This window comes from Colossoma macropomum, unplaced genomic scaffold, assembly GCF_904425465.1.
Source record: "Colossoma macropomum unplaced genomic scaffold, Colossoma_macropomum, whole genome shotgun sequence".
Taxonomy (NCBI): domain Eukaryota; kingdom Metazoa; phylum Chordata; class Actinopteri; order Characiformes; family Serrasalmidae; genus Colossoma; species Colossoma macropomum.
This window is the reverse complement of record NW_023494810.1, coordinates 27,685,212-27,711,090: the sequence shown is the minus strand read 5'-3', so window position 1 is coordinate 27,711,090 and position 25,879 is coordinate 27,685,212. Positions and strand designations below refer to the sequence as shown.

General features: G+C 39.5%; 1 protein-coding gene across 1 annotated transcript in view; it reads left to right on the top strand.

Annotated features, from left to right (window-relative positions):
• Nucleotides 1–23,746, top strand: part of adamts9 (ADAM metallopeptidase with thrombospondin type 1 motif, 9) — a 105,580-nt gene extending 81,834 nt beyond the window's left edge. Inside the window, exons 30-40 of the mRNA XM_036559362.1 lie at nt 191–367; nt 6,142–6,312; nt 6,627–6,821; nt 6,992–7,121; nt 8,250–8,344; nt 8,544–8,638; nt 9,026–9,159; nt 14,968–15,059; nt 17,730–17,834; nt 20,489–20,594; nt 22,390–23,746. Of these exons, the coding sequence (XP_036415255.1) occupies nt 191–367; nt 6,142–6,312; nt 6,627–6,821; nt 6,992–7,121; nt 8,250–8,344; nt 8,544–8,638; nt 9,026–9,159; nt 14,968–15,059; nt 17,730–17,834; nt 20,489–20,578 (1,284 nt within the window). The 3' untranslated portion in view covers nt 20,579–20,594; nt 22,390–23,746. The remainder of the gene's footprint in view (nt 1–190; nt 368–6,141; nt 6,313–6,626; nt 6,822–6,991; nt 7,122–8,249; nt 8,345–8,543; nt 8,639–9,025; nt 9,160–14,967; nt 15,060–17,729; nt 17,835–20,488; nt 20,595–22,389) is intronic.
• Nucleotides 23,747–25,879: the final 2,133 nt, after the last annotated feature.

The following is a 25,879-nucleotide window of genomic DNA, read 5'->3' as shown; positions in this document are numbered from 1 at the left end:
CTGCCATGTAAAGTGGGTGATTCAAAACGTCTACTGCTCGCTCTCATAGAACTTACAAATCAGCTTCATGATTTGTACCAGCTACCAGATCTACACATCCTCATTTATTAATGAGTAATTACTGAATAATAGGCCTACATTTTAAAGGTTTAATTGCATAAACATGCTGATGTCTTACCCTGTCTGGCAGTGTTCAGCCTCGTGTGGTGCCGGCGTGCAGCGGAGAGAGGTTTATTGTCAGATTGGAGATCAGCACAGGACGCCGGACTCAGAGTGCTCCCGGTCCCCCCGCCCACTGCCCACCCAAACCTGCCGACTGGAGGACTGTCCCGCACATTACAGATGGAGTCAGGGAGAGTGGCAAGCGGTGAGTGACATAATCAAGCAGAACGAGAGAGAGAGAGAGTGAGACAGAGAGAGAGAGAGAGAGAGAGAGAGAGAGAGAGTCATGCTCTGATGGGACGGAGAGAGAGAGGGGTGGGCCGTTAAAATGGAGCACCTCTCAGAGCCGGTAGCTGGCGGAGTGCCAACGCTTCTTTGGAGGAGGTGAAGAGGAGAGTTCTGCTCTCTGATAGAAATCATATGCTTCTGTTCATACATACACACACACACACACACATACACACACACACACACACACACACACACACACACGGAGCAGTAGTAGGTGCTGACAAGCTGTGAAATTAATTGAATGTGCCTGATTGAGGATCAGCGATTTATGTCCACTCATGTGATTGACCCCTTCACACCTACATTAACCTCTTACACTACCAGGTCCAACATGGCTCCATATTTCAAATCCTTACTCTTATAACTGCATTACTTACATAGTAGCTTCATGGTAGTTATGGATAAATATAGTTACTGATATTTACTGATGATTTTGTAGTAGTTATTGAATAATTTACATGAGTTATTGAATAATTAACAGTAGAAGTTACTAAATAATTACTAAATAATTTGTGGTAGTTACTGAATAATTACTAAATAATTTGTGGTAGTTACTGAATAATTATTAAATAATTTGTAGAATAATTTAGTTACTGAATAATGTATAATAGTTATGGAATCATTTAAAATAGTTGTTGAATCATGTTAGTGTTTACTGAATACTTTATTATAGCTATTGAATTTAGTTTATAGTAGTTACAAAATCATTTTAATAATAGTGAATAATTCATACTAATTACTGAATCTTTTTATTAGTTACTAAATAGTTAATCATAGTTATTAAGTCATTTATGGTAGTTACTGAATAACTTACAATAGGTACTGAATAATGCACAGTATTCTGCAGTAGTTACTGAACGAGTTACAGTAGTTACTGAATATAATATTTTATAGTAATTATTTAATAATTTATATAAGTTAGCAACATTTATAGTATTTTAATGAATAATATTTACTGTTATATGACAGTTGCTGAATGATTTCGTAGTAGATACTGAATAAAGCATATATAGTTACTGAATGATTTAAAGCGGTTTAGTAGTAACTAAAAAATGAATAGTGCTTACTTATTTTAGTCACTGAAATATTTAAAGTACTAAATCTTTAGTAGTTACTGAAAAATATTAGTAGTTCCTATAGAATGTTTAGTAGTTACTGAGAAATAACTCCTAAGATTAATGACTGAATAAAAAGTCCTGCAGTTTGAGGGTTTAAAGCCTTTGCGTTTTGCGTGATCATGTTTTTGCTCTTAACCCTTTACATATGAAGGGACCCTCAGATGTACACGGGGGTCCACACTTCAATTCCTCACTCCCATAACTCGCATACAGTTATTGAATAACACATTTTAAAGTTAATAAGTGAATAATGAGGCTGGAGTGTGAGGAAAGTCTCAGGTTGACACGTGCAGACCTGAGGCAGGCTTTGAGTTCTCTCCTCTTTTCTGGCCGCTTTACAGAAAAGTTGATCAGAAGAGAGAAAGAAATGTTGAGGAAGCTTTGAATGTAGGTCAAGTAGCAGCGTGAAATCAGCGCTCAGAAGAAAAGTCTAATTAGTGTAGAGAGCGGTTCTCTGGTAAAGGCGTCTCCTGCCCCCCTGCCGCGGAGAGGAGGAGCAGCTGGAGTTTATTAGTGCGGTGCTGACCGTTCCCTGGGTCAGGCTGCCCCGCTAAGGCTGTTTGGCACTCAGTGCACATTCAGCACGTGCAGCTTCTTTTCTTCATCTCTCCTCTTCATTTGAAGTTTGCATAGTTTGGTGAAAAGTCAAATTTACACGCTTTCGCCTCGACTAACCAGAAACATAGTCGATCAGCTAAGTCATGTTTGGTGTCTGCAGTTTGCAGCTATTTTGCTAATGTAGCTAACAAATAACAGAAGCTTATGTACATTAATTAGCACTACAAGCTGATGCTTTAATCATCACATACTTGCCTTAAACTGTGTGGAGTTATTAAGTTATCTCAAATAGACTTTCTTATGTGGTTTCTGACACTGTATGACACTGTATGACGCACTGTCTAGTTTCAACGCTCACCTGACTATTGTAGGCACTTTCGATGGTGGACAGGGGTCGGCATGGGCACAGTGCCAGGTCTGCAGCTGATACATCAACAACACCTTAACTACGAGAACTTTTTTGTCACTGTCCAGTGAGAAACAAGTATCTCCAAACTATTAACTTTACAGGAGAAGGCAAAAACACTCTTACCTTTCAATGTAAGTCAGTGTAAAGAGATTTTGTTCCAAGTGATTTTAGAGCATTTCTGTTGATCCATTCATCATTAAATTTTCACACAATGTAAAGGACAGCTGGTGTGTTGAAATGATGTAGACAACTAAAAATCAACAAAAATGGAGATACGTGGTTTTCATTGGACAGCGACGGTATGCTTACTCTAAAATATGTCCGAGACCTTGGCATGAGCTGTTGGTATGACATTATTCACATCATTTGTTTGTGGTCTTAAAGTTTTGGCTCACCAGTGTTTTTAACACAGCTAAGATAATCAGTCCAGCGCACCCAAGACCACCAATTTCAGGAGGAACAGGGATCGGTTCTCTGGACCACTCCTAGGATCAAAAATGGCTGTGACACTTGACCAAATGTACCGAACTTGGAGAGCAAGCGGTCCTGGGTCTGGAACAAAGCTCTAGTGTGAAAACGCCCTTAATTAGCCCATGGCTTCTGTTCAAGAGTGTGTTATAAGTGTGTTATAAGTGGTGATTTATTTAGTTTGTCTCACAGATTATATTTTTGTACAAGTAAACACTTGAATAGCAATATACTTAATACATTAGACATGCTTTATTGTTACTCTTAAACAGTTGAATTATTTGTTTTAAGCGTTCACAGATCCAAATTACTCTGAATGAGCAATCCAATAATAAAGAATCATCATGCATCTTTTATACAGTGATAGGAAACAGAGTAGCTCACAGAATGCTTAGATTTTTTTGTGTTGATATTTTGAAAACATAATATGTAGAAAAATTGGTGGATAATATTTTAGCCCTCAGGTATTTTGAGACACCCCTGCTCTAAACAAACTGCATTTTTTGTGGCTTTTCTGAAGATTTCAGGATACAACCTTCATGTAGGTGACAAGCATGCCTTACTTTTGCTATGACAGTTCAGATGGGATTCGAACCCAGCACCTTCTCAGAGGAAGGGCAACGTTTTATAGGCGAGCCACAAGTATTTTCAGTATTTAGTGTCCACCCTTTGCGTTTATCTACACGTTTGGCTGATGCTAAAACCTGGATTGGCTTACAGTTTAATCAGAGGTGGGTGAATATAGAGTAGTAGTTTAGCTCAAAGAGTTAAAAAAACTGGGTAAAACTTCCTTTAAATGGTAACCTGAGGTCTGTCTGTATCTGTTGGCTGTTCAGTGATGTTTCTAGGAACTCTTAGTGAAGGCTGTCAGCCGTTTATAACCTCGCACATACCTTGTATCGTGCATGCGTCATTATGTTCCTTTACTTCTGGGAATTCTGGGAAGTGTTTGCCAAGCGGCCGTGGCAGCAGAGGCTGTTGAGTTAGAGGTTGATGATTGCATGGCTGTCTGGCGTAGGGGATACCCCTGTCATCGTAACGGAGGCTCCTGGCAGGGATCTGATGTAAAGTGGGATAAAGAGCAGATGGAGTGTGTGTTCGTAAGAGCTGAAGTGGTTTACGGTGTGTGTGACGCGTAAGGCCGCGCAGAGGCCTCCAAAACGCGGCTAAGATAATCAGTCCGGCTCAGGGCAGAGCTCGAACCAGCACACTCGAGCAGTTTGGCATACACACACTAATGGAAAACCATTAGAGCCTGAGTGCACAGTGTCACTGCAGTTTAAATGAAATGCTTTGCTTTCATCTTTCATCCTCACTCTCAGTGCACCAACCCCACTCACTCTAGTGGGCCCTTAAATAAATGGCCCCCCTAAACATTCCTATTGCGGTGATTTAAAGCTCTCTTTTGAGTTCCTGTGGTGTTCTTCCTCCTCTCCAGCGTAATTGTACAAGACAAGGTGATGTGTGCTTATGGGCTTCGCTCAGCAATGACCTCATGCTCCTATTGCTCTTAAAGTGCTTGAGTAAGTGCTCCAGATGACCGTAGAGGCAGTAGGACTGAGGTGGACATGGGGCCTAAACACCTACAGCCTATGGAGTTTAATGCACACAGCATAACAGCACACGTTATATTTCTTACTAAGCACCCTTTTAGTACAAGTTCTTCATTTTTCAGCATTAGAAAAAGCTGAAAATTATACAGAAGCATCAACATATGACATTTTCACTATTTAGTTTAGACCCTTTGCCTTTATTTACACTACTGCTGGATGCTCTTATCCAGGCTGTCGCACTGTTTAATTAGAGGAGGGTGAATATCTCATTAGGAGTCTTGTCTTGGTGTAGTGTTGTGCCTACCAAGATGGGGAACTGAACCCCAGTCTGCTGCCTAGAGAGCAGTGGTATTACCTACGACACCACGGGTGTCTAAAGTCCTGCCCCAATGCCAAATGCGGCCTCGTGAACAGATTTTAGGCCATTTTTGCACTTGTCCTGAATACCTGAGTCTGCACCCAGGACAGAGGATAGCTTCCACAATCGCAGCGGACCACTCCAAAGTTCGCTGGAAGTGAACCCAAGACCACCGACTTCAGGAGGAACAGAGATCGGCTCTCTGGACCACTCCTGGCCTTGAAAACAGCTTTGACACTTGACCAAACGTGTTGAACTCGCAGAGCAAGCGGGACCAACCTGGGTCGGGAAAAAAGCTCTAGTGTGAAAATGCCCAAAATTTGCCCATGGTTTCTGTTCAAGAGTGTGTTACAAGTGGTGATTTTTGTTTAGTTTGTCTCACAAATTCTATTTTTGTACAAGTAAACACTTGAATAGCAATGTACTTAAAACTTTTGATTATTAGATTAATTCATGCTTACTCTTAAACAATGAGTTCAATTTAAAAAGTTATTTGTTATAAGCGCTTACCAATCCAAATTACTCTTAATGAGCAATCCAAAAATAAAAGAAGCCTCGTGCATCTTTAATAATAGGTGAATAATATTTCACCCCACAGATATTTTGTTACGGTCTGGCCCTCTTTGAAAAAAAAAAAGTGTGGACAACCCTGCTTTACACAAACTGTATTTTTTGTGGCTTTTCTGAAGATTTCAGGACACAAGCTGACAAGCATGATTAGTTTTTCTAAGACAGTTCAGACGGGATTTGATTCCAGCATCTTCTCATAGGAACGGCAATGTTTTGAAGGTGACAAGTATTCTCAGAGTTAACTGTCCACCCTTTGCGTTTATCTACACATTTGGCTGATGCTAAAACCTGGATTGACTTTTAATCAGAGTTTAATCAGAGATGGGCGAATATAGCATCTGTAGTTCTCGAGGACTCTTCTTGAAAGAATGGCACTGGCTACCTGTATCATTCAGGATTGGTTCTGCCACTAGTTTTTAAGGCTCTAAATGACCTTGAAGCACCCGGTTACATCGCAGAGTGTCTATCTGTTTATGTTCCAGCATGTAATCTTAGATCTGTAGATACTGGCCTTCTGTAATATACAGAAAACATGGAGAGGCCTTAGCAAATATATAAAAATTGTGATCAGGGCAAATGTTTGCATATGACTGTATATTGCCATTTATATTTTACTTGAACATCATACCAACCCTTTCACCCTTGTCTTTACAGTGTAGCAAAACATGTGGCTCTGGCCGCCGCCGTCGGACAGTGGTGTGTCTGGATCACAACGAGCACGAGGTGCATGAGATGTACTGCTTGGACCACCAGAGACCAGCAGACACCGAGCTGTGTAACACTCAACCCTGCGAGTTCATCTGGATCACAGGAGACTGGACCGAGGTGAGAACAGAGACAGAAGCAGGCCGAATAAGGATGTTTTGGTAAATAAGGTTTAGACAGTAGTGCAGTGTGAGTTTTCATAGCATTCTGTTTCACTAGAGACTCACCTCAGTGTTTTTTTTTTACCCCTTTTTCAATGTAGCGATAAAATGCAATATTTAATTGAATTACAATAATTATAAATATCTACGATGTTCATTCTACCGACATAATGGTCACTAGAGGGCCTACAGAAAGAGCCAACTCATGGATAAAGTGTCTCGCTTCCTAACTTTGTTATTATTGTTTGTTTGTTTGTTTGTTTTCCTCTCCAGTGCTCCGTCACCTGTGGCCAGGGCTATAAGAGGAGGCTGGTGTCCTGCAGTGAAGTGCACGCTGGGAATGAGAACTATGAGTATGGTCACCAGGCATCATCAAACTGCCCTGGGACCCCTCCTGAAAGTTACATGGCCTGCAGTCTGCCCCCCTGCCCTCCTAGCCACACCTGGAGAGTGGGCATCTGGGGACCTGTGAGTGCTTTAACTAGGGATGCATGATGAGATCGGAACGTTGGTGTTAGCAAATAATAGCTTAAAAAATTATCGATATTGGACAGATGATCAGATTCGGCCAATATGTTTGATTTTTGCTTCTAAGAAAACTTTCAGAAAGTCTTATGAGTATTCATGTCTATCTTCAGTGCTCTGTGAGCTGTGGTGAAGGCTGGATGGAGCGCTCAGTGCAGTGTGTTTCAGCAGAAGGGGACCTCAGTGATGAATGCCCCACCACTTCCAGGCCGGAGGGCCGTAAGACCTGCAGTAACCCCTCCTGTGAGTGTGCAGTATATCACCCAGAGTTCAGAGCTGTCATAACACTCAATGCAAGCTGTTCTGGAGCACATTAGCCTGATGCTATCCATAATCCTAGACCAGGGGTTGGCAACATGCAGCTCTTTTACTGCCCAACAGCAGAATTAGACGTTTAGGTAGAAATAAAATAATCCTCCTTTATAGTACAATAAAGCTCTGCTAAACAATCTAACACCGTTTTAACAATAAATTGTCTTAAACGCTGGAATTAATGTAGCCTATAACTGCTAATTCACCAACCTTTAACCCTGAAGGTTGTGCGCAGACTGCTGATCACCATAGCAACACAGACAACAGTCTCACCTAGCTAGTAGCTAACAAAAAGGCAAAGAGAAAGATTTAAGACAAACATTGATAATTTGGAGACGAATGGACTCATTTGCGTTTCTAATCACTCCAGCTGGTTTCCTGATACGTTTAATCTGCAACGAGAAACTGTCAAACACTAAAACGTCACGAAGCTGAAGTCAGTTTCTCATTCGCCAGCTTCTTCTTCCAGTTTTCCCGTTCCACCTTAAATAAGGCAGCAGTTACGTTCTGACACCTCAGCCACCATTTAAAGTGGAACGGAAAAATTCAAACAAGAAGCTGGTGAACGAAAAGTGACTTCAGCCTCGTAAAAAGTCAAACATTGAGACATTTTACAAGAAATTATTGTACTTTTACAGAAAAGTTTCCTGCCAGAGATGCAAGAAAAGCAGCTATAGCTCAGCTAAAGCTTAAAGCAGAGTAAAGTAAATCTGCGTTTTCGTTTATATTATATTTTTTTAGCCTGTACTAGCGTATTAGCACACACTGAGACATGTTGCAGCACATACTGAGACGTTGTATGTTTTAGTTTTTTTACAATATGTTAAACTCCGCAGACAAATAGAAATCGTGCACAAACATTTGCAGAAGATTGTCGTATTTAATTTGGTTTACTGTAGAGGATGTGGCAACTTATTTTCAAAATATACGTGCTAATGTATACTCATTCCAGTCGTTTAGACTAACACAACATCACTGGACACGCTTGGAGGAGAACACTAACTACCAATTCAGTTACATCAGCTAACAGACGTATCTTTTACTCTCTCTCGCTTTCAGGTCATCTGCCCACCAGCTGCAGGCATGTGCAGATCCAGACCGGCATTGTGTCTGATGGAGAGCAGGTTCTGAGTGTGCAGGGCAAAGCGCTTAAAGTGAGAATCTCACCACATTTTTAAACCCACCACATTTATCCAGACCTCTGTTCACCTGCTGCATTTCATACTCTCTCTCCTTCTCTCTCTCTCTCTCTCTCTCTCCTCTCTCCCTCTCTCTTTCTCTCTCTCTCTCTCTCTCTCTCTCTCTCTATCTGTCTCTCTCTCTCTCCCTCTCTCTCTCTCTTTCTGTTCTCAGATCTACTGCTCAGAGATGAACACAGACAATCCGAAAGAGTACATCACTCTCACGACTGGAGAGCGCGAGAACTTCTCGGAGGTTTTTGGATTCAGGTAAGAAGGAGATCATTACATTTTCAAGAAATACAAAACAGGAATCTCATTAAAAATTAAGTTTAGTATTTTTAGTGTTTTTTGTCAAGAGGACTGTTTGGCAGCAGTAAAATATGGCAAACAGCCAAGAAAGGCTCTGCTTTACAGTGATTCTGTTGTGAATAAGGGCGATTAAAACCCTCTTACCGGTAGTAAAATCACTGTAATGCCAGTTTCACACCAGATGTGACGCAGCATGCCTAGTAGTCCGGAACCACTCTGCCACGCTTGTTATTTCACACTGGATACGATACACACGCATCCCGAAATAAAAGCAGTTTCTGTTTGCATTACATTTTCACATAATACAAATATCTTTGTATCGTATTTGTTGTTATTGCTGTGCAGGCTGTTGGACCCCACGCAGTGCCCATCCAACCTCAGCAGGAGAGATGACTGTCAGTGTCGGAGAGACTACACAGCCGCCGGCCTGTCCACCTTCACCCGGGTCAGACTGGACCTCAGCAAGATGACCATCATCAGTGAGTCAAATACTGCATTAAGCCAATTCTGGGCTTAGTTTGAGTTCACATACTATTTAACCCGAATGACGATTCATTTTCAGGCCTGAATGGACAGTGAAGCACCATTTTGCAACCATTTTACTTAGTTATTATGTCATTATAGTGTTAGCAACAAAATTATGGGTCAATAAAATAGGTCCATATGTGGGTCCACCCCTCCTACACTTCCTCACTCTACGCCACTACACTTAAAAGTGATGCACCGAATTCATTTCATTCAGATTTGTACTTCATTTCCACATAAATTACATCAACACAGTTTAGTCTTTCAGTTTATTTACACTGCTGGTCAAACTTTTGGAATTCTAGTTAAAAGGTTTAGCAGGGTTTAATTCCCAATTTCTGCTAGCTTTTTTGTTGTTTACTCAACTTTTGTAAACAATTCTTCTATAGACTGACATTCTGTTGTCAGCACTAAATGAAATATGTAATTGAGCTAATAAGCATATAGGTAATCCTTTCATTTACACTCCCTTGAGTTTTAGGGATTAACCAGGTAAGCGTGAGGTAAATTACTGGATAAAATACTAGATAAATACTCCAAAATACTAGATATTTATTTTGGGTAACATGATGGCAAGTTCCAAAGCAGTATAACTAAATTACACTGAAATACCCAACAGGTTCTAGATATTAACTGAGTAAGTATGTGGTGCAAACTCCACAGTACTGTGTAATTATTTGTGGTCAAAAGTGCCGTGTAGTTATTAAATGTAAAAAGATTTTGGACAATAAATTACAATGAGTCTTACATAGTATTTAATATAGTATAATACATATAAATGAAACTGAATCTGGGCTGTTAACAAAAGCAATGATTCTTACTGTTATTTTACTGGGTTTTTAACATTTACAGTAGAAAACTGTCTTTGTATTTTGTTATTTTACGCCATACAACTACCCAGTACTCTAAAGTGTTTCTGATTTACTTTCCTGCTTAAACATGTGACAATACAGTGAACTTGTAAATGTAGTGAGAGTATGTTTGCATTTACCACCTTATTACTCCAGATAATTATGAGATATAGTACCATGTCCTTGATCAGCTTAATAGCTAGAACCTTTCGTTCACTTGAGTGTAATTTAGTTGGACTGTCTTGGTACTTATCATTTTACCCCAAATAATTGTTCAGCACTTTGAAGATTATCTAATTCAGAATGACTGATTTTTTAATCTTGTTGCAGAGGGAGGGTAATGTAGCATTAGAAGTCTTGCCCAAGGATTAGGACTGGTAGGCCGTGGCGTGCTTGCCTTCTGTATAAGTACATCTATTGAAGTGATAAAGACAGGCCATGACTTTTATATTTGTAAAATATTGTGGTATTGGTTTTATTATTCTGCCTTTGTGAAGACTTTTCTGATGGCATTCAAAAAAGTTCAATTTAATCTGATCTAATCTAATAATATGAAATTATCACTAATTGTTGTGGCAGAATATTAGGTTGGCAGAAGATTTTGGAATGAACTCATTAGATATTGTTCATCAAACTTAACACTTTATGAAAGAAATATTTCTACAGGATTTGCTTGATAGAAATGGTCATTCAAATCTTTGTTAAGTTAGAGTTTTATGGATATATGATTCTATACATGATATACATGATACATATATAGAAATATAAAAGTAGTAGTCATTTTACATATATATATATATATATATATATATATATATATATATATATATATATAGTGATTAGATCTCAAGGCAGATAACTTGGCGCTGATAAATAGTGAATTACAGTAAAAATTATTGCATAATTACAGTATAATTATAGTTTTTAAACAGTTAAAACATCTTAATAAACATTTAAATATTAAATAAAATATCTAAAATTATGTTTTTTGTCTTTGTTAACATGATTTAAAACTACACTGTATATGTTATGATTAATTTCAATAACAATCGATATGACAGGTCATTCCAAACTTTTATTGTACTTTTGTCATTGTTGATGTAATATATTATATTAATCTGTAAACTATTTACAGATTTTCACATTTGTATTCAATACACAAAGTTTACAGAATAATAAGTCAAAGTTAACTACCAAATAATAAGCCTGCAGTTTAAGGTATTAAACTAGTCTTATAGATCAAGCACAGATTCATTATTGTTCTTTATATATAAGTTTTTGCTCAGCACAGTTTTTATTCTGTCCATTTGTCTGACCATGTGTCAATTAGACGGCTTTATGAACTCTGATACGAGAGCAGTCTTAGCAGCTGTATCTGCTTTGTCCATCAATGACAGATTCCACACATATGCACACGCATACTGATCTGGAAGCCTCCCTCTCTCTGCACCACTGTCCACATCTGGACGAAAGAACACGTCTGGACTTCAGTAACCTCCCTGAACTCTCCAAAACCTGAAAGCTCTCAGCCTCCCTCAACAGCTTTCTTGTGTAGCCTGCTTTGTACTGGCTTGAGTATTGAAGTGGATACATGATAGTTATTGGACCGTTGCATCAAGAGGAGATCAAATCTAATAGGCTTCGGTATAAAGTTACCATTGGTGCAATATTAACATGCTGGAACGTTCAGAAAGGGCGTTCAGTTCTGCGGCGCACGTGTCCTCGGCGCACTTTTCATATAAGCTGTTTCGTACATAAGTCTCGCTAATCCGAAACGTCTCCCTGAGAACTGGCCGTGGCGGAAGTTCCATTTGGCATGTGCGTCATGCTCGTGTAGTTAAGAGGTGAAATGAATCCCCGTGAACCCCCTCCACACACGATCTGGTGACTGAGAGAGAGGGGCACATAAAGGCAAAACATATGGCCTGCGCTCCTGAAAGGAACAGGAAATAACAGAGATTATAGGGAGGCTGGGTCGGCTGGCAGTGCCGCTGGCCTCAGACATACCTCTCATTCTACAGACATTCACACAGGCTGGCATGCAGTGGGTGATTGTGCCAAGTGGACCAGTATAGCTAACGCCAATGCGTAACAATAATGCCATGCTTAGAATGAAATCTTCTATTTGCCAGGTACAATATGTGGAAGGATCCTCTGTTGCATCATCATTACAGAGTTCCAAACTGCCGCTGGAATCAACATCAGCATGACAAATTCCCGTATACTCTAAAATAATGACTTGGCGTTGTGCATAGAGAGAAGAGTGGAGGCCCTTATAGCCACAAAAGAGGGACCAACTCCATATTAATGCCCATAGTTTTGAATTGGGATGACCAGCAAGCTCATGTAGATGTGACGATCATGTGTCCACATTTTGGCCATATAATATATATACACTCACCGGCCGCTATATAAGAACACCTGTACACCTGCTCAGCCATACAGTTGTCCAATCAGTCTATTATGTGACAGTGCAGAGCATAAAATCTTGCAGGCACAGGTCAAGTGCTTCAGTTATGTTTACATCAAACATCAGAATGAAGAAAAAATGTGTGAGTGACCATGGCATAGTTGTTGGTACCAGGCTGGTTGACTTGAGTATTTTTAGAATCTTCTGGGATTGTCATGCACAACAGTCTCTAGAGTTTAGTCAGAATGGTGAGATCTGGCAGATGGAGAAACCCTTTTGGTTAGAGAGGTCAGCGGAGAATGGCTAGACTTCTTCAAACTGACAGGATGCAGGTGCGACTCAAAAAAACTGCTCTTTGCCAAAGTGGTGATCAGAAAAGCATCTCTAATTGCACAACAAGTCAAACTTTAAAGTGGCTACAAAAGCAGAAGACCACATTATGGTCCACTCCTGTCATCCAAGAACAGCAATCAAAGGCTACAGTGGACACAAGCTCACCCTATCTGGACAGTTACAGATTGGAAAAATGTCTCCTGGTCTGATTAATCTTGATTTCTGCAGATCGAGGTGTCAGAATTTGGCATAAACAGCGTGAATCTATGGATCTGCCTTTCATCAACAGTTCAGGCTGGTGGAGGTGGTGTAATGGTATGGAGAGTCTTTTCTTGGCACACATTGGGCCTCCTAACATCAACCGAGCATCGCTTGAATGCTACATCTATCCAGGTCCATACAGTATTCCAGCATCTGTCTTTCAATGGCCTCCCTAGTCACCAGATCTGAATCCAGCACGGCACCTTTGGGATGTAGGAGAGTTACAGCATGAATGTGCAGCTGATAAATCTGCAGCAATTACATGACGCAATCATGTCAACATGGACCAGAAATGGTATCAGGAATGTTTCAAGCCCCTTGTTGAATCCATGCCATGAAGAATTCAGGCTGTTTTGATAGCAAAAAGTTTAAGAATGTTGTTCCTAATAAAGTAACCCCAGTAGGAGACTGAGGAAATGCTCAGTAATGGTAAAAATCTGTAAAATTACAGTTATTTAATGTCTTAGAAATACTGTTTTTTTTTTCTAACATACAGTATTTTACCATAATAATAGAAATGTTTATAAATAAAATATAATTAGTAAAAAAATGTGTGTAGAGAATCTAAACAATATGAATAATTTATATATTTAATCTATTTCTCATTACTTTGAGTGGAATTTTTGCTAGCGTTCTGTAAAGCTTGTCATGTTTTGCAGCAGTTGCTATGAAAAAATGCATTTATGGGCAGAACATGAATTCTAAAGAGATTAAAAAAGCATTAAAATACACAATACAGATCAAATAATAACAAAAAAATGTGTAGCGAGCGATGAAGTACAGTTATGTTGTAAATGAAGTGTTTTAACTGATTTTAAAACACAGTGTAGAGCACTTTCAAGAGTTTTCAGTGTTTTTTTTTTTTTCCATGATTTACATTGATGAGAGTGGGCTTTACAATGTATAATTGCTGTTGTCAGCAAAACCTCGGATCTCCAAAATGGTAACTTTACAGGAGAAGGAAAAAACCAGACATTTTCCTGGACATAAAACAACAAAAAAGTGAAAAACAACAAAAATGGAGATACAAGTTTTGGTCTGACAGCAGCTATATATATATATATATATATATATATATATATATATATATATATATATATATATATATATAAGAAAGAAATCTGATCATTTCTCTGAATAAGTGCCTCATTCTTCTTGAGTTCGACATGTTTTTTCTGTTCCGAACCTCTTTTATGTCCTTACATATTCACTTTTACCTATACTGGCTCACTGTGGCAGCTCTCGGATTTAAAAACTGAATTATAACCCTGATAACATGAACCACATGTTTGTTCCTTCTTGAAAAGCTGCTGCTTTCTTTAGATGAAAAGAACCTGAAGGAAAGAAAACCCACTGGAGGAGTATGTGTATTCCCCCCGTAAGGCCTTTTCAGGCCAGAGAGAGTGTCAGCCAGGCATTTGGAGAGGTTAATGACACTCTTCTTCTCCGTAATGGAGGACCTGTTGGGGGGGAGGCCGGCAAATCCAGAATAAACATTCTGCTTAATTACAGCTCTGTCTAATGTCAGCGATCTGGCGAACACAGTGACCTGAGATTAGCTGCCGCTGTCCCAGCATTTGCCCAGCATTTCATTAAGTCCAAGCATGAAGGGGTTAATGGTTTCAAGATAGCTGTTTTTGGCGCTTAGAAAGCTCACAATTACAAGGCGAGGGGTTGATTGGTTCAAATTGCCCTCATATTATGTGTCACTTATCCTAATTATGACATAAGTGGTGACCTGTGAAAGGAAAAGTGGTCAGATCTGGGTCTGCTGAAGAATACTTATTATAGCGGAAGCACGTTTACAAGCTGAGATCTCTGAAATACTGTGCCCATATAAAGTGTTATGGTGACTAAACCACACTCACACATGCTAATGCCAACATCACTGAATTTTTGCCTTTTAGCCACAGACTGGACGTACGCTTTCACTCATGAAGGTCACAAGGTTCCTTTTGCCACTGCGGGAGACTGCTACAGCGCCGCCCGCTGTCCACAGGTGGGTATGACGCCTCTGCTAGTTGAAGGAATAGTTTGGGAACGAATCAGAATTTTCACCTCACCCCTAAATGTAGTCAATCAGACATGTTTGCAATATACAAATTATAAGATATATCTTTACAGAATGTCTATTACAAGCAGTTCTAAGCTTCAAATGTCTGTGTTATAAGCTCCAAATGCCCATGTACTGCAGCTAGAGCACCCCTGTTAGCATAGCGCTAGCATAATAATGCGATATGTGTGCTAATAGAAACTAGCATACAAATACAAGCTTTTTGTGTCACATTTTAAAACTTTTAAACATTGCTACGCACTGATAAGTTGACTGTGTCTGACTCTCAGTATATGCAAAATTAATGTACAGTGGCTTTGTACATCTCTCAGCCAACCAGATTTTAGAACCAGACCTTCCAACCCTAGCGAGAACTAACTTCAAGATGAAGCTGGACATCATAGGCATAAAAAAATAGTCCAAAATGGAGAATGACTAGGAAAATATGGTTCTGCTTGGGGTGAATTGATTCATTTTTTCTTCTATTTCTGATTCTGAGTAATGTAGAAACAGAGCGAGTGAAAGAACGTGAGAAAGCTTGAGCAGCAGAGGAATGAACATGTGCAACTTCTCTCTGAAAGCGTTCCAGTGCTGAGTCTTCAGACATCAAATTCTGTCTTAAAAGCAGACGGCTGTCCAGACAACGCACACACCATCAAACTTTAAACCCATCAAACTTCTAAACCTCGCTGCACAGCCATAGAGATTTGACATTTGTGTCACTCGGCCACTGAATCGCTCTATTTCTGTGCCTACACTCTTTCTAGTTCATTTTCTTTCCCACTCACTCATTCTCTCTCCGTCGCTGGCACTCATTCCTCAGTCTTTTAGCTCCCCGGCTGAGAGATGGGATTCAGACAGGCCGCAGACAGCTGCCACCGCTGGGAAAAGCTCAATGAATCAGGCGCTTTTTCTCTACTTCTCTCTTCCTCGAGCCACTGGAGGGGAAGTGTAGCCCTGCCTGTCACTCCCACCCTTTCAAACCACTGTACAAATGTATTTCAGTCCAATAGAGTATGGTTGTTGTGTTATGTACTGATATTTCGGTGACAAATTAGCATCATGTGAATGTTGGAAAACCAAATTTTCCTTTTTTTTGGAATAAGAGTTTGATGTAAACATGTTTCAAAGCATAGCGTTCACTTCACGGTCCATACAGTCCATATATGAAAGCTAAGTTGCAAGAACAGCATGTTTTGTGTTTAGTATTTTTGTGATGTCATATGATGTCAGAAAACAAATCATTTACATATATATCCGCCTTTTCAGTCTACAGCAGTCCCACCCGTTTGCGTTGCAGCTACAAGGAGCGTTTCAGCCTGGATTGTTTTTTTGCAATGAGGCGCATTACAGGTTAGCGAATCAGAACAGAGCTTATTTTTCTTAAATCAGTCATCAAGTTAGCACGATGATAACTAGTGAGATATAAGTTTCCATTACTTGTTACCTACATTAGCCTCATAGATCCAGTGTGAAGCTAAAGAACCAAAATTCAGACACCAATATCTTGTCTTTTGGGCAAATTTCAAGCTAGAGCAATAATTGTGTAAATTAGATTTTCACCAAAAAGTATTTTGCTTATTGTTACATATTTGCACATTTGCGAACAGTGACTATTAGAGCTAGACCTTCAGTTTTGGCCATATGGGTTAAAAAAACACCTCTGCAATACTGGTAGTTTTACTATCACACTTATGGGATTTCTATTACTATTACTATGTAACGGTGGTGCACATTGACATTTGGATGTTCTAGGTGATACATGGACATTTGAAGCTTTTAAAGGACATTCCGGTCACACTTTATTTGGATGGTCCCCTATAGATGATCTACAGATACTTGTATTATTAACAGCAATATTAAGATTAAGGTTAGGTTAGGAGTAGGTGTAGGTTTTGCCTTGAGGTTAGGGTTAGGTTTGTTGTATGGACAGATTTATAAATTTAGAATATTTTACAAACAACTTCAGTTGCATGGAACAGGTTTTTAGTTGAGTGTGAGCTAAAGATTGACCGAGCATCTTTTTATCCAAATAAACTATTACTGACATTCCATATGTTTTGTTTAAGGCTTGTACTAGACAAATATTTTACCCTGTATGCAACAGAACTGATTAGGTTACAGTTCATATTCACAGTCAGTGACATTTTTAGGACTTCCAGAAGGCCTAGATTTAAGTTTTGGTCCCACCTATTGTAAATCAAAACATGACGGGTGATTACACTGTCACTTCCTAATTATATTGGTCGCTATGTTAGGATGTAGGGCCTTCTGTTCAGCTCCTGAAGGCCTTATGAATGGGAGAGCTCACTTGGCTGTATCTTCCTAGATACCACAGAGGGAAAAATCCTAAGTGGATTCAGATTAGGTTTCACCGAGGCACACATACAAAATGTAATTTCAAAGATTTCAGTCAGTTAAATGTTTTAATGGTCAGTTTATTCACTCTGGCCAGTGTGTTCTTTTAATCTGTGCTTATACATTTTAGTGAATTTTACCTCAGTGTGCAAGTATAGAGCCTTGGTTCAGCAAGTCAAAGCTGTTTTGCTGCTCAACAGCACCATCTACTGCTGAGTATGAGCATGTGCTGAGAGTGCCTCTGTTATGACTCTTCAGGGTCGATTCAGGATCAATCTCTCAGGAACAGGCTTTCAAGTGGCTGAAAGCACCACGTGGATTTCCCAAGGGAACTACGCCGTGGCCGACATCCACAAGTCACAGGTACGTCACTCACTGTGCCTTTAGTTATAGTGACCCAGAAGAATGCTTCACCCACTGGGCTCATGTTCCACATTTTAAAGAAACGACACATTATTGACATCATGTTAATGAGATTCACTACCAGCCACGTCAGCATTTCTGAGTGAAGTGTTCCACTGAGTTTGTCATGGTCATAACTGTGACTGATGAAATGATAAACATTAAATTTGAACTGTGACCCTGTTCATTTTTACTGCCTCTGCATCCGGCCTTCCTTACTACCACTCGCACAGGCGAGCCCCCCTCTACCTTCTCTCTTCACAAACCTTATTTCTGCAGCTGTCCTCGTCTTCTGAAGAACTCTGCCCACCATCTTTTCACGTTCCCAATCCTTTTTTCTCTCATGTCCTCATTTCACATTTCCTCCTACTTAAATTCTTTCAGTCACCTCCCAAATCCCTCCACTGCTTTCTCTTCCTAAACCCGTCTGTATCCACTAACCTTATCATTTCTTTAAGCTGTAATTATTATCATTTATTAAGCGTGTGCTAGTTATTGTGTTACAATATTTAATGTTTATCTATCCACCTGTCTGTCAGTCTGTTTATCTATCTGTCTGTATGTCTGCCTGTCTGTCTGTCTGTCTGTCTGCCTGCCTGCCTGCCCGCCTGCCTATCTATCTATCTATCTATCCTTCTATCTATCTATCTATCTATCTATCTATCATTCTATCTATATATCTATCTATCTATCTATCTGTCTGTCTGTCTGTCTGTCTGTCTGCCTGCCTGCCTAACTGTCTATCTATCTATCTATCTATCTATCTATCTATCTATCTATCTGCCTGCCTGCCTGCCTGTCTGTCTGTCTGTCTGTCTGTCTATCTATCTACCTATCTATCTATCTATCTATCTATCTATTTATCTATCTGTCTGTCTGTCTGTCTGTCTGTCTGCCTCTCTATCAATCCGTCCGTCCGTCCGCCCGTCCGCCCACCCGCATGCCTATCTGTCTGCCTGCCTGCCTGCCTATCTATCTATCTATCTATCTATCTATCTATCTATCTGTCTGTCTGTCTGTCTGTCTGTCTGTCTGTCTGTCTATCTGTCTGTCTGTCTGTCTGTCTGTCTGCCTGTCTGCCTGTCTATCTGTCTGCCTGCCTGCCTATCTATCTGTCTGTCTGTCTGTCTGCCTGTCTATCTATCTATCTATCTATCTATCTATCTATCTATCTATCTATCTATCTTTGCCTGTCTGCCTGCCTGCCTGTCTGTCTGTCTATCTATCTGTCTATCTCTCTGTCTGTCTGTCTGTCTATCTATCTGTCTGTCTGTCTGTCTGAGTACACAACCCATGAACAGTGAACATGCGCACCTATGCCAGTGTAGTGTCCTCACTCTATATAGACAAATCCTGCCACTACCCAGACAACCATTTACATTACAAGGTCAAGAAAAACCCAAATAATTTAAATGAAACTCACTTTAAACCGTTTTGTCCTTTTTCTTTGTAAGCTGCAGAAATATTTCTGTATTTATTTATGTATTTATTGATTGATTTGTTTGTTTGTTTGTTTGTTCATTTATTTATTTATTTGTTTATTTGCTTATGAAGGACACTTAACAGGCTAAATGACAAACAATTTGAGAAGCAAGCTGAAGGTTAAAAGAGACAAAGACACCGGCTGATTTCTTAGTTCATCGTGATGAGTGGCTGAGCCAGTGTCATCTTCCCAGACCCCTTTCCCTGTGTCTTTTTTTATAGATGTGTTCTTTGTGTACTTGTATTCTTTATTATATAAATAAAATAATATATAAAATAAGCCCTTTTAATAAGTCTATTCAGCCAGCTAGCATTGAGTCTGTTGAAGAGAACTGACTGTGACCCCCAATATACCCTATTCTTTTCTTGTGCATGTAATTCAGCAGGGCAGAACTGACAAGCTTGTTCATGTGCACTTAATTTTATGATATATTTTCATTTATTAATAGTCGCATGTCTACGTTCTGTGCACATATTCAAGTGTACACTTTTCTTTTGTAAATAATTCATACGTGAATGATGAGAACGTCTCTCAGGAATATATTTAGTATGAAATTTAAGTATGTTTTATAATAAGGCCCTCGCCTTGCTTCCCTCTCCTGGAGCCTCAAGTGCCCAGGCAGCGAGCAGCTGGTGTGAGGAGCCATGCCTCCCTTTTGTTTTGTAATGGAAATCAGTCAGGGACACTTTTTTGGCAGGGAGTAAAAAGACTCTGACTAAAAGCGCTCTGCACTCAAGAGGCCAGCAAACAGAAAATCAGTTGTAGTAGGTCAAGAGTGTGTGGAGAGCCCTGCTGGACGGATCTCTGTGCCAACGAGAGGCTGGCTGACACTTGTGTGTTACCAAGAATATAGCTAGTGTTGCAGCTCATGGCTTTCTCATATAGATTGTTATTTATTGGAGTTAATAGTTCACATGTATATTCCTTTCTTTTTGGTATATTGTAGTAACCTAGCACTAGTTCACAATATACCATATGTAATGCATAGATTTGAATTTTCTGCTTAAATACAGTCCAAGTGATCATTTGGTTGTATATAACACACTTTATATGACTCAGAAATCAGAATCAGCACTGATATTGAAAATCAGTGCAATGTCAGTCTTACATGCAGTTCCTTTCTTGTCCTCAGGATGGCAGCAGAGTGACAGGAACGTGTGGTGGCTACTGTGGAAAATGCACTCCCTCCTCCAGCTCCGGCCTTCTCGTTCAAGTCACATGAGCCACGTTTCGAACAGGTTGGAGGACTTTTTTAATACAGTTTGACTGTTTGGGTAGATTAGCATGTCTTTGGATTAAAAGAAATAGTTTGGCAAAAAATAACTGGACACAATTTTCCTCCTTACACCAAATTTAGTTCATCAGCCAAGACATGTTTGGTCAAACGTTTTCTTCTTTAGTTTTACAGTGGAGCCACTACCTGCATGCAGGGTCACGTAGGCCATTCACACATACAGCATTTGCACTGCACTGAATGATACAGTGGGCTTTATACCAGGAATCGTCACTGCTTATAAGCAAGTTATATAGATCTCCTTTTCTGAATGTATAAACAGTCAAATCATTTACTTTATTTTGCTTAATAAATAAATACTCATAAAATAGCACAGTGCTACAGAGGTCCAGAGAGGCCTTGAGCTGTTGCTATAATTTTCTCGATTGTTATCTTGAGATAACAAGTTAATTATCTTGTGTTGTCAAGTTAATTACATTGTTATCATGAGATCACAAGATACTTAACTCATTACCTCAAGATAACAACTTTTGTTTGTTTTTTGATAACTTTTTTTATAACTTTTTTGATAACTTTTTGTTATCTTGAGATCACAAGATAGTTGAGTCATTATCTCAAGACAATAACTTTATCTTGAGATCGCAAGATAGTTGAGATCACAAGATAGTTGACTTGTTATCTCAAGATGACAACTTTGTTATCTTGAGATCACAAGACAGTTGACTCGTTATCTCGAGATAACAACTTTGTTATATGGAGATCACAAGATAGTTGACTCATTATCTCAAATTAACAACTTTTGATATCTTGAGATCACAAGATAGTTAACTCGATATCCCAAGATAACAACTTTGTTATCTTGAGATCACAAGATAATTAACTCGATGTCCCAAGATAACAGCTTTGTTATCTTGAGATCACAAGATAATTAACTCATTAAAAAAGAGCACGTTGCTACAGAAGTCCAGAGAGGCTATGAGCTGTTGCTATAATTTTCTGGACAACTTTGTTATCTTGAGATCACAAGATAGTTGACTCATTATTTCTAGATAACAACTTTGTTATCTTGAGGTCACAAGATAATTAACTCGTTACAAAAGAGCACATTGCTAAAGAAGTCCAGAGAGGCCATAAGCTGTTGCTATAATTTTTTGGGTTGTTATCTTGAGATGACAAGTTAAATATCTTGTGATCTCAAGTTAACAACGTTGTTATCTGGACATCACAAGATATTTAACTCATTAGTTCAAGATAACAACTTTTGTTATCTTGAGGTCACAAGATAGTTAATTCATTATCTCAAGATAAAAATCCAGAAAATTATAGCAACAGCTCATGGCCATCCACTCGTACCAGCGCAACACACACTAACATACCCCCACCACGTCAGTGTCACTGTAGTGCTGAGAATGATCCACCACCCAAATAATACCTGCTCTGTGGTGGTCCTGAGGGGGTCAGGGAAACGGTCCATAATGAACTACAAAGTGCACCTATACGGTTAGTGGAGCTGATAAAATTGACAGTGAGTGTAGAAAGAAGTGGGTGTACTTAATGAAACAGCCAGTTGGTCTATGTGTGAATGACCAGCGTGTGACTGCTAGAGATTTCGTTTGTACTTTTGTGCTTGTGCGGTGGAACATTTGGAGTACAATTCTTTAAATATGATTTTCTGCTGGACTGTCCCTTTAACCTCATATAATTGCAGATATTACATTTAAGGCACGTTTAAAAAAAACACTGTTTGCTTTCAGCTGGAGTCTCTCTGAACACGAATCTCTTTGTCCTCTTCTCTTCAGGACTCTCCTGTGTTGTTTCTCTCTCTGTGGTGCTAAAGGCGATGAAGAACATCCTTCTTTCCCCCAACACATGTAGCATATGTACATATGTAAATAACAGAGGTGTATCTAATATACAAAAATACATTTAATTATTTATTATATTCCACATTTATTTTTATATTGTGCAGTTATTTAAATTCTAACAAAGCCATGTGTCATGAACAGCCTTAACAAAAGACTGTTGTGATGTCATTCATCGCGTAATTGTGCTTTAGTGTAACACATGACATGCCCTTCTAATAATGTGTGGCTTTATTTTTATCAGTAGTTTTTTAGTACTTTTGATAATCTGAAGAAGCACGCTAGGGAGCTGCAGTAGTTGGGACTGGATTGTCTGAGTGCGGGATGGACAGTAGGCTGGTCAGATGCTGTCTTATTACAGTGGGACAGTAATAAGTTTAATAAACCTCACTGTCTTGAGCAGATGGGTTATTAAGGACTTAGGAAGTGTGAAATCTAGAATGCAGCAGAAAATAGCACAGAAAGTATATTTGCGTCCTGCATCTGCGTGTCGATGTTCACACGGCTTGGCAGCTGGCCGTTTCAGAGAACTTGCTGAAAGCAGCTGCATGATCCAAGGTGAAACCTCAAGGTGGTCCAGGTGCATGAAGCAGGTGGCCTTGTCCCGGTCTAAGGGAGCGGTGGATGGAACTGGGGTGACTCTCGGCAGTGTGCAGGCATTCGGGATGGCGGAGGGGCAGCTGGAGCGAGTTCAGACAGAATAGCAGAAGTACGCTTACACACAGGGCGGCAGGAGATATATATGTAGTGTTGGAGTTAGGGGGTCAGCGCATGTCTTGATGGACTATGTATATGTTCAAATTTCATCCCAGTCCTTATATGGAAACTAAGCTGTGCAGATAAAAAGCCCATTTTGATGTCACAACCATGAACACATATACATATGACTGCCCATGCGCACTGAAGCACATGGGCAGTCATATGTATATGTGACTGTCTGTAGGAGTTCTTGGACTGGATGATATGGGAAATTAAACGTAGTACTGTTCCTGGCTGCCAGGAAGCAAATTGATCATTCCTTACATCCGATAGGACTGGCTAAAGTTTATCATTTCAGTCTAAACTTGTAAAAACGTTTACAAAAGTTTTACAGAACAGTTTCCACTGATTTTTCAAAAAATTTCACATAATTCAGTCTTTGTGATGTAAACAAACTCATTCAGAGTGCTTTGATTTTAAATGGTGCCTTGCAGAGAAATTAACTGACTCAAATTTCTTTACAGTGGTGGTGACGGGAACCAGGGGTCACAATATCTACAACACAAAACCATTTTATTTCATTTCCAAAACAGCCAGTGACCCGAAACCTGTCTTCTGAGTTTTTATATATAATGTTGATAATGGTCAAATGTGGTAAAGTTTTTAAAAATAACTTGTCTTTGAGGTCTCTTTCTGTGAGGGAGCTTTTGGAGGCATTAAATGCTTCACATGTCTGGTTCCCATCACCACCACTGTGAACAATTCTGACTCAATACATTTATCTAGAACATGGCGCTTCACACCAAACAACTCTGAATGACTATTGTACATCTTAACCATTTATTTATGCAGAAGTGTGAAAGAAATGGGTGGAATTACCATTTAAGTGAACAGACTGGACTGCTTCACTATAATATAGATCAGCCAATCAGAACAAAGGTCTTTTACATACATTAGTTTTAAAGGAACAGTAACAACAGCAGCCTGTTTAATTCTAAGAGATAAAGAAAGGTTGAAAACAGTCAGGTTAAAATGAAGTATGACTGTTTTGGTGCATAAACCCACACAGATGTTGTAAACTGACCTCAGGAACAGAATAAAATACAAGAGAAACGTATAATATGGGCGCTTTAAAGGACGGGTAGTGTGCAGTGCAAATATAGCCAATTCATTTACTTTGTTTACATCCTAATCATTTAATTATGCAGAAATTTGAAAAACCAGTGGAATTCCCCTTTGAGTCAGTATGCGTCTTGTATTTCCTGTAAAACTGTCTGAAACAGTGAGAGTGCGAACTTGCAGAGGACGCGCATCCGCAGCCACAGCTCTCCGGAGTTTAGCGTCAGGCTTGTGGAAGCGAAGACATGACAGCTCAAAGCAGGAGAGAGCAGGAGAACGCAGCTTTGCGGTTCTGCTGCAGTCTGAAGACGCTCCAGCTTTACTGATCAGTCAGGTTATGCATTAAAGGGCTTTTTGAAGAGACGAGCTCTGTTCTCCCCTAAGAGCAGGAGAGGAAGCGCATCGTCTTTTTTCAGCTTTATTTCCAACTTCAGCGGGTCAGGAAAAGTTGGCTTCAGGTAAAGGAGACGGTGTTCAGCATTGGCCATGAATGTCTTACAGCAACCAGCTGCTGGGAGTAATAGAGGAGACAGCTGTGGGTTTAGAGATCAGGTTTAGAGTGGGAGTCTACGCTGGGGAGGTGACAGGGCAGTGTGTGAGGAGATACACTGCACAGCGTTGTGCACAAGTTTGCACGCCCATGTTCAAATGACATTTTTGTTGATTTTCTAACATTCTTACTGTTTATTTGCTGAACTGAACATATTTGGTAAAAAAAAAATAAGTCACAAAATGTGGCCTGTGTAGAGGTTTTGTGCACATTTTATATTTCATGTTTTATTTTTTTTCCAATACATTAAACTCAGCAAATAAATAGAAAGTATGCCCTTAAATGTGAAGACTAATATCATATTTAAGTACGTTCTCTGTAGAGGACGTGTTCACTTATTTTCACTTAGAAAATCAACAAAAACATGCACTTTGACTGGGGGTCAGGTACTGATGTTGATGATTAGTTCTGGATCCAACTCATCTCAAAGGATGAATGGAGCTCCATCACTCCAGAGAACACAGTTCCACTGCTCCACAGCCCAATGCTGGGGGGCTTAGGTGACACCTGGCATTGGGCATGGTGACCTTAGGCTCATGTGCGGCCCATTCTATTCACAGCACTTTTCTATGGAGATTATGCTGTGTGCACAATCGAACACCTGTTTCAGCAACGTGTGACCTTAAACCTCATTAGAAGGGCTGTCTGGACACTTTTGTATATACTTTTTTGTATACGGCGTATTACATGGTCATATAGTTTTATGACTTCTAAGGTTATGACTAATGACGGGAAATTAAGTTTCAAAAATCTGAGTGCTTTTTTATGTAGGTATGATAAGTCTTTGCAAAGCGGGCCTATGACATTGTAATTTGTGAACAGATAAGTTTGGCTAAATGACACGTTTGTTGATTTTTAACGTGAAAATAAGTGAACAAATCCTCTACGGAGAACTCACTTATGCACATTTTAATGCATGGTTATTGTTTATTTGCTGAACTTTACTTCTTAGGAAAAATAAAATAATACATAAATTGTGGCCTGTGCAGAACGGTGCATTCTATATTTTATGTTTTATACAATGTGTTTTTTACAGTATGTTAAATTCAGCAAATAAAT